Here is a 10,079-nt window from a genome sequence, read left to right as displayed (position 1 = left end):
AACACCGGCTCCAACCCAGGACCCTGGAATCATGACCTGAGTTGAAGGTAGATGCTTAACTGACTGAGCCACCCAGGGGTCTCATTCTTGGTATGTTTTCATCTTTGTCCTTAGTCCTGGAATAAGAACTGAATAAGACAGGATCCTTGTCCTTGAGGAGGTTGATGGGGGGAATTAGACATACACACATACAATGAAATTAAAAATCTGTGGAAAATGCAGTAATGATCATGTGCACGGAGTATTAGGAACACACTGAAAAGTGCACAGACTACAGGATGCATCTGCATGAGCACGCAGGAGAAGGGAGCTAGAAAAAGTTTCCTGGCAAAGGCATGCCTCTGAACTGACACATAAAGGAGGGAGTAATAAAGCAGGCCAAAGGGGTAAACTTTAATCATTTTTTTCCCCATGGATTTCATACTCTGAAGGAAACTATCTACCTTAGACAGTGTTTATTAAGTAACAAATAACAGATCAAAAACATCTCTAACTGCCAAACAGGTTATAATCAGCATAGGGTGGTCACTTCTATTTTCCTATTATTTAAGCCAACAGCAAAGGTATTTGTTGTCATTGATTTTTTTTTCCTGTGAAGTCTTTTCCTAGCAAGAATGTAATTTGTTTCTTTCATTATGATTTTTGGAATGCTGATACAACCACAGAACTCTCTCCTCATTTCTTTCAAGGACAGGCTTTCCTATCTTGGTAAAGACAGTAACTCCTTGCACTAACCCATCTGGCCTAGAGAAAATATTGAAAAGAACCTCATTAATGAGAGTTCCTGCATAGCAGGGCAATAGCTCTGTCCCCTGAGGATAGCTTGCAGGATTGTTTCCTTGTAAGGCAAAGTACACAGTCAGATCCTGGGCCCCTTCTACAGAACTCCTACAAGATAATAGGGATCAATGTAATAATCAACATGTGCATAGCATTCTATCATTCTACAGAACACAAAAGTATCTGATTATGGGCTGTTAGAAATGAAAGCAAATCCTGTTTTGCCATCCCAAGCAAGTTTCTCTTCTTTTTTGATTTTTTTAGTCTTTATTGTAATGTTAACATTTTCCAGCTTTATTGAGATCTAATTGACATATAACACTGTGTAAGCTTAAAGTGTTGGTTATGTTGATTTGCTGTTGAATATGTTGATTTGATATTTATCTATTGTGGTATGATTACCATTGTAGCTTAGCTAACACCTCCATCACCTCATATAATTATCCTTTCTTTTCTGTGGTGAGAACATTTAAGATCTACTCTCCTAAACACTTACAGATAGTATATATTACAATATTGTTATTTATAATCATTGTGCTGTATATTTCATCTCCAGAGCTTACTCATCATATAAGTGGAAGTTTGTACCCTTTAACCAACATCTGCCCATTTCCCCCACCTTCTCAGGTGAGTTTAATCTCTTTCAGTTTCAGTTTCTTTATCTCTAACGTAGGGGCACTGACTTCCACTGGGAGAGCTATCAAGTGAATTAAGTGAGATTTTAAGTATGAAGTACCAAGGACAGTGACTGACAAGTAGTAGGTACATGGTAAGAGCTAGATCCATTATTTTTGTCTTTTTTTTCCCTAGAAGTAGCTGAACTTTAAAAAAAAAAATTGTCTTTGACCATCAATAAGGTGAAAAGACAACCTATGGAATAGGAAAAATATTTGCAAACCATCCATCTGAAAAATATATAAAGAACTCATACAACTCAATAGCAAAAAATAAAAAGAACTCATACAACTCAATAGCAAAAAATATAAAGAACTCATACAACTCAATAGCAAAAAATAAAAACCAAACCAAAACAAACAAAAAACCCAAGCAATTAAAAAGTGGGCAAAGGGCCTGAACAGATCTTTCTCCAAAGAAGATCCATGAAAGACCAACATGTATATGAAAAGATGCTCAACATCACTCGTCATTAGGGAAATGCAAATTAAAATCACAATGAAATATCATCCCGTACCTATTAGAATGGCCATCAACAAAAGACAAGACAAGGCATGGTTATGAAGAAAAGGGAATCTTTGTGCACTGTTGGTGGGATTGTAAATTGGTGTAGCAATTATGGAAAAAGTATAGAGGATCCTCAAAAAAATTAAAGCTAGGACTACTATATGATCCAGCAATTCCATTTTTGGAAATATATCCAAAGAAAATGAAAACACTAACTGGAAACAATATCTGCACCCCCATGTTTATAGCAACATTATTTACACTAGCCAAGACATGGAAAGAACCTACGTGTGCGCTGATGGAATATTATTCAGCCATAAAGAAATGAAGAAATACTACCATTTGTGACAATGTGGATGGAACTTGAGGTCATTATACTACATGAAATAAGTCAGACAGAGAAAGACAAATAGTGTATGATCTCACTTATCAGTGGAATACAAAACTCCCACAAAAACAAAAACCAAAAAAAACCCCCCAAAAAACAAAAAAAACACAACTCATAGAAAAAGAGCTCAGACTTGTGGTTACCAGAGATAGAGGATGGGAGGAGGGGGTATTGAAGGAAGATGGTGAAAGGTACAAACTTCCAGTGATAAGATAAATACTAGAGATATAGTACAACATGATGACCATAGCTAACACTGCTGTATGATATGCAGGAGTTAAGAGAGTAAATCCTAAGAGTTCTCATCCCAAGAATTTTTTTTTTCCTTTTTATTATATCTATATGGGAAGATGGATGTTAGCCAATCCTATTGTGGTAATCATTTCACAATACATATAAACCAAACCATCATATTGTATGCCTTAAACTTATACTGTGATGTGTGCCAATAATTTCCTAATAAAACTGGAAAAAAAAAGAACTAGATCAATTAAGTCAAGAAAAAATGTCTTTTGTTTTACTATTTTTCCATTGCTTCATTCCTCTCAAATTTTGGCTAGAACCAAACCATTTTGCTGGACCCTTTTTACCTACCATCTACTGAACTTAGGGCTCTCAGACAGTTACTTAGAGGTGTAATGTGAGGAGTACCAGGGTGTCCCAGAATTTGACCTTCCCCAGTGGTGACTCTTCTTGTGTTCCCTGTGTGGTCTTTTTTTGGCTCCTCTAGGTATCACATGGGAATTACAAAGAACAGAGTGCTATTTATAAATAATATGCTTCCTAACCCCAGAAAGATTTAAAGCAGTTTTCAGGATTTGATCATGCATGAAACAGGAAAGTCCTTTATCACAGAGAAATGACAGACTGCTAGAAAGTGAACTGCATGAAATGAAACCCACACTTGATATGGATTAATTCAAGTTTCGAACGGAGGGTTGCTGTCATTAATCAGTCCATAAAATTAATTGCTGTAGTAAGAGAAGATTTTATGATATTTTAGTTTTAATTACATATTATGGCATGTGTTGTAAAGTGGACTTTGTTAAAAACAAAAAAAGCTTGAAAGCCATGAGATTAGGCTACTAGTGGTTTACCTTTTCTGCCACTTGTTAGTTGTTAAAGTTTGGAAAATTCCTGATTTCATAAACTTTTGTTGAACACTCAACTTTGCATCAGACATTCTTCTATATGAATGATTTTCCCCCCTTTCCTAATACTGATAATTTGCGGTGTAGGATAGGTAGCCTGTGTCAATCCCATACTCTTCTCACCCTTCGCCAGGCCTCTGGTGGAAGTTTGAGGGGATTCCTATTACTAAACAGATTTTGATACTAGGTAATAAAACGCACTTTTCCGAACAGGGAATCTGAGCTTCCCTAAAGCCCCCTGAGAATTACGTTAGCTTTAACCATTATACCGCTGGCCTCTTTTTATTCAGAATTTTCTTCAAAGCTTTGCTTTTGAATGTGGGTTGGCGTAGGGGTGAGGGACTGAGAAGAGGGAGGTAGAGGAAAGCTTTAGGTAAGGGGTTGCGAGGCGCTTGTTGGGGGTGGGATGAGTTGCTGAGGATGGGCGGGAGAAGGCGGACGCTCGTACACAAAAGGCTATTTCCGGCTCAAATTTCCTTACGGAGGCTCTTTGAGTTGAACTTTTTGGGGGGAAAACGACTCGTGCCAAAGAACTAGGTGTGTGCGAGTGTACGAGGGTGCGGCGGGGTTCCCCACTAGGGCATGGGTATCATTCTCCACATCTTTTTCGGTCTCTGCAAGCCGCGCCGGCCGGGCTGAGGCTGCGGGGGACGCCTCCCGGTTCCCAGCCGGGACATCCTGAACGGCAGCAGCCGCAACAACAGGCTCGCCCGCAGACAAAGGGGCGGGCGCGGCGGGCGCGCTCCGAGCGCCGGGCCGGGGTGGCCGAGGGCGCAGCACAGACCCCGCGCGGGCTGCAGCCGCGGCGCCCGGAAGACCCGGCTCGGGGACGCAGACCCCGCCCGGGCTGGCTCGGCGCCGGCGTCCGGGCTTCCACTCAGTCTTTGACCCTCCGTCCCCCCTCGCCCCCCCTTCCCCCTCGCAGGCCGCACAACTGTAACCGCTGCCCCGGCCGCCGCCGCTCCTTCTCAGGCCGGCCGGCGGAGAGCGCAGCGCGGCGGGGCCGGCGGCATGGCTGTGTCCTGGAGGAACTGGCTGGCCAACGAAGGGGTTAAACACCTCTGCCTGGTAGGATGGCGGGCAAGGCTCTCCCTGCGTTTTGTCTCTCGTGCAGCGACTTTGATTCATTCTCTGAGCGTGCGCGGGTGGGGAGCTGGAGACGTTTTGCCTCTAATTCAAATATTCTCAACTAACAAAACTTTCCGCTGTTCATGCCTGGAGATAATAACGACCCCCCCCATCCCACCCCCGCTCCAAATGCATGGGAACTTTGCTGCACACTGATGGGAGAGCGGATGTGGAGGGGGGGAGAAGAGATCACTTGTAGTGAACACATCTTTTTCTTAACCCTTTAAACATCTTCCCCCCTTTGCTCTTTTCCCAGATTGCTTTTGTTTGGTGTTGCATTTTAACAACATGCAATGCTCGGGACGTGGTGATGTCACTAATTTCTTAGGCTCATTTTGTACTGCAGGGGATGTCTGCCGATCATTTAGGAGACGTCTTTGCAACCCAAATGCTTAATCTCAGGTGCAGGGACTGAGTGAGGGCCGATTTGTTTTGCTCTGAGTGGTTTTCAGCTTGATGGTTAATTGAAAATGCTTTCTGCAATTACTAACCCAGCTTCCACAGAAAGTATTGTGTCCAGTGAATGTACTTGAGGTTTCCATTCATCAGGTAATGTTTATTTTTAATTTTTGTTTTCTCTCTCTGTATGATTTAGTTTATCTGGCTCTCCCTGAATGTTTTGCTTTTCTGGAAAGCCTTCCTGCTGTATAACCAAGGGCCAGAGTATCACTACCTCCACCAGATGTTAGGGGTAAGTGGGACTTGGGTAACCTGGTAGAATGGGTTTAAGGTAGGCAGGCATTGCTACCAGGCTTGGTCAGTTCTTCCATTTATTAAAGAAACCCTGGGTGTTCACTTCAGAAAGGTTTGTCATTCTCTAAAGTGGTCAGGTTTCCTTGATGTATCATTTACACTCATGTAGGTTAAAATGACTGACTCTTTTAAGAACCAAAGATACTATGTACAGTGAAGTGAAAGGAATGAAGCTGCCAGACCAGGCTAGTAGTGCCTGAGTGAAGTTGCTACCTCTTGTAGGCTGCCAAGTGCCTTGAAGGCTCTGCTTCACCAGCAGGACTAACCAATGACAGGCTTTTAGTTTTCACTAATCAAGACTTCAGCCTTGCCCCTAAGCTTATCCAGAGGATTTCTGCACTGTTTCCTTTTACTGCCAGTTCTCACAAAGTATGTGTCTAAGGCGGTTATTCATTTCTAGGCATTTCTTAGCTTCTTACCCTAGGTTGATTATGGTTCCAGTATTCTGGCCTAATACGAGAATGATATTGTGCAGAACTTTGCTCCGATTTATCTCATGTTGATATTTTTCCTTTTCTCTATTCCATGACATTTCTGATTTCATTCTTTTCATTCCCTTCCTACTTGACTCCTTAACAAAAGACAGAGGCACTGAAGACATCTTACTTTGTATTAGGAGGTAGCGTTTTCTGAGCAACCAGCAAAAAGTATAAAGTGTATTGAAGAATTTTAGGGCATATGAAAAAGATTTTGTCATTCCTTTTCATTGGGGAAGTGAACACATTCTAAGTAGGAGATGCATTGTTTTCTTTTCCATGGTTTAATGATTATTTAAAATTGTGATTAGGTCACATGAATTTTGTGGAACCAACTTTCCATTTCGTACTTTACGTTTACAGATCTTATTTATCTTTAAACCTCAGGTCTGAGGAAAGTAGTGCTTGGCACATGCTAAGACTGCAATAAATTGAGATTGAATTAATTAACTGATGTTTTATTTTATACAATAAAGTACTATTTTTCATTATCTATTGGTCACACAATTGATATTTTTAAAGTTTAACACCTATTTTTTAAAGAACTTATTTTTTTTAGAGCTATTTAAGCTTCACAGTAAAATTGAGAGTAAGGTGCAGAGATTTCCCGTATGCTTCCCTACCCCCACACATGCATAGTCTCCCCCATTATCAGCATCCCCTACCAGTATGATACATAAGTTATGATTGATGAACCTACATCGACACATCATCATCACCCAACAACTGTATTTTTAACTAATGGGTTAAGAAAAATAGTCTCAAAGATGAAACTCATTTTATTGCTAACTTTTAAAAAAAATTATTTATTTATTATTTTAGAGAGAGAGAGAGCACACTGGGGAGGGACAGAGGCAGAGTGGGAGGGAGAGAATCTCAAGCAGACTCTGCACTGAGCGCAAGCCTGATGTCCAGCTTGATCCCACAAATGCTGAGATCATGACCTGAGCCAAAATCAAGAGTTGGTGCTCAACCGACTGAGCCACCCAAGTGCTCCTCATTTTATTGGTAACTCTTAAATCTGAACATTTCTTTCTCTTTTTCATCTAACCAACTTTCCATTTCCATCTATCAAACTGTCATGAAACCCATGCTTTTCAAATGGACACATAGAAAGTGAGCCCTTGCCCCTGCCCTCAAGTTTCTTACAATCTAATGGAAAATTGAACAAGTATATACTTATAATTGAATAAACAAGTTAAGAAAAATTTTCTCTAATAAACATATGAAGGTCTCTGACCTGTCTTTTTAATTTTTTCCCCTAGAAAGTCCCCCTTAGTTGTGAATTAGTGAACACAAGATTTTTCAGTAGGAGATATCTGACCTATTATGTAACTATATGAATAACTTGGAGAAAATTCAAAAGAGTTATGATGGCAAGTTTTGCCATCAAAAATGGCAAATTTTGATAAAGAGATATTTGTATTACTATACAATCTAAGAATAGGTAACTTGAAGCCACAAATGAACTTTGGATTTCAGCTCTATGGTATAGTATAAGCTAAAATAATAACTTACTTAAAAATTAATTATGTTGGAAACCAGCAAGTTAATTTTTATGAGCTTGGATGCTGTGTGACAACTTCAAATTTATTTTGGTGACAAGTCAGAGATGATGAAGAGTATACGCATACACACACGTATTACCCAACTAATTAAAACAAATTAAGTATGTTTTGCCTCTCGCCATCTCACTCTAGTGCTGTTGTTTGAATAATATGACAGGCTAGTGAGGTTCAATGGTGAGGCCGGCAGACCAGCTGGCACATAGTAAGGGCTCAATAAATACTCATCAGATGAATGAAGGAAAAAAATGACAAAAGGGCTAAATGGAAAACTATGAGTGAAAAGTGCAAGAAACAGAAGAAGAGAGAGGTCATTGTAAATTAGTTTTTATAGAAACCTAAGAATGACCATAGTGAGTTGACCCTTAGGCCATCCTGTCAGAAGTCAACACTGTATGAAAAAAGTCACTGTGGGGAGGAATGGTTTTTCTCCTTGGCATCCTCCTGAAAAATGAAAGATGACTTCCAAACTTCTCACTTTTCAGTAGTTACCTATATGGTGATTTTCTAGGCATTAATTTATCTAAACCATTTTGGAATATTTTCAGTCTATCTTACTCTACTTTTTAGTGAAACAAGAACTCTGTGGTTTTACTATTTGCTTTATGAAGGAGGACTTAATTTTATTTGTCCTAGGCTTATCATTCCTAATCTTTTGATGATTATGGTATTACCTCATAGTGTAAGAATTTGCAGGCATTTTTCAAGTCGCAAAGAAAATAGAGTATAACAAGGGGATATAATTAATTTTAAAATAAATATTGCTGGCTCCCATCTTTTACATGTTTAATACTGCTACTTCATTATTATTAATGCCTTAGATAGAGCATCTTAGAGCCTACCGAACACTCACGAGAACAAGGTCCCACTGTGATGAATTTTAGATAGCCTGAAAAGGACATAATAAATATTCTGATATTACAAGTCTCTCTCTCTCTTTAAAGATTTATTTATTTATTTTAGAGAGAGAGAGAACACGAGAGGGAGGGGTAGGACAGGGAGAGAGAATTTCAAGCAGACTCTGCGTTCAGCCCAGAGCCCCAGGCAGGGCTCAATCTCATGACCCTGTGATCACAACCTGAGCCAAAATCAAGAGTCGGATGCTTAACTGACTGTGCCACCCAGGTGTTCCCATAAGTCTCTTTTGAAGGTGAATTTTAGATTCATAAAAATCATGGTGATATTCCTGGAAATGAATTTACTACCACTTTAAAACACAAATGGAAGGAGTCCCTCCAGTTGTTGATTATTTTGATAATAACATGGAGTATAAAGGTTGCTGTTATTCATCTTTAAATGTAAGGTAGTAACAAAGTTGCAGGAGTATGAGGGGAAGGAAGGGTCTACAGAATATAGTCCATTTACAAGAACGCATAGATATTGACAAGCGGTTAATTCTTAGTAGTTTGAAATCTCTGTTTTCTACTGAAAACCGACTATGTGTTCAACTGTTTATTCCTGTCATATGCCAGACACTTTACAAATATTTGGTTTAAGCTAGGAAACCATTCTTCCCATTTTATACATGGGAAAAGGTGGGCGGAGGAAGCTGATGACTTGTTCAGAATCAGAGCTAGGATGTGATTGCAGTTCTGTCTGGCCTTTTTGCCTTTCCTCATGCTACACAGATTTTCAGCAAAACACTTCACTGGCCCATCTCTGATAGTTAGGCCACTGGTTACTATTACTCATCATCAGTGCTGCCCAACAGAAATGTAATATGAGTCATGCAATTCAAATTTTTTTTGTAGCACATTAAAAAAGTGAAATGCTAGTGCCATTAAATGTAATAATATATTTTATTTAAAAGAGTCTATCTAAAGTATTGGATTGAAGTATTCAGCATGTAGCCAATATTTTAAAAAATATCAATGATGTATTCTAGCCTGTTGCCTATTCTTTGAAATATATGGTATGCATTTTATACTTGTGCACATCATAATTCAGTCACCAGATTTTCATCAGAAATACTTGTGTTTAGATTTCATAAAATTTTTACAAATAAAAAAGTGAATTCACATACCCAAGCTGTTGCAAACATATTTAAAATTTTTCTAATAACACAAAGGACTATCAGCTTTAAGTTTAAATTAAAAAAAAATAATAAACCTAAAAATTGAGTTTCTTGGTGGTCCTAGGCACATTTCAAATGCTTCATAGCTGTGTGCAGTTAATGGCTACCGTTTTGGACAGTGTAAGTGTAGACTGTGGGGGAAGATGTTTCTACTTCCGTGGTCACTTGCACTTATCATTTTGTTTTACAGCAAGCAGCTAGCCACCAACCTGCCCAATAAAAAGACATCAGGATATGGGTAGTCCTCTTGCTCTCCCTTTCCAAAACAGTTGATATCGGATAAGAAGTCACGGTCTCTAGCTGTTGGTGTGTAATCATAAAAATATCTCTGACTTCTCCCTAATCATCTGAGCTTTTTGGTGGTGGGAACCGTTGAGAATGAAGGTAAAATTATTTCATTCTCAGAACTAGTGGATCCATTTTTTATCTATATTTATTTATATTTATAGGATGTTAGTTGATTGTTCTCAGGCCAGAATTAACAATTAAAAAAACTGCATAAGAACTGTCAGAGAAAAGATCTTAACTGATGGAAGATAAAATAATGTTGAGGTTAATGTATCTTAGTAGGAGTTTTCATCA

General features: G+C 39.1%; 1 protein-coding gene across 1 annotated transcript in view; it reads left to right on the top strand.

The window, feature by feature from the left end:
- The first annotated feature begins 4,331 nt into the window (after positions 1-4,331).
- Positions 4,332-10,079, top strand: part of NOX4 (NADPH oxidase 4) — a 139,680-nt gene continuing 133,932 nt past the window's right edge. The window contains exons 1-2 of the mRNA XM_081797335.1: positions 4,332-4,569; positions 5,225-5,320. Of these exons, the coding sequence (XP_081653461.1) occupies positions 4,513-4,569; positions 5,225-5,320 (153 nt within the window). The 5' untranslated portion in view covers positions 4,332-4,512. The remainder of the gene's footprint in view (positions 4,570-5,224; positions 5,321-10,079) is intronic.

This window comes from Leptonychotes weddellii, chromosome 11 (assembly GCF_054177405.1).
Source record: "Leptonychotes weddellii isolate Sample4059 chromosome 11, ASM5417740v2, whole genome shotgun sequence".
NCBI classification, from domain to species: domain Eukaryota; kingdom Metazoa; phylum Chordata; class Mammalia; order Carnivora; family Phocidae; genus Leptonychotes; species Leptonychotes weddellii.
This window is presented reverse-complemented; position numbering and strand designations above follow the sequence as displayed.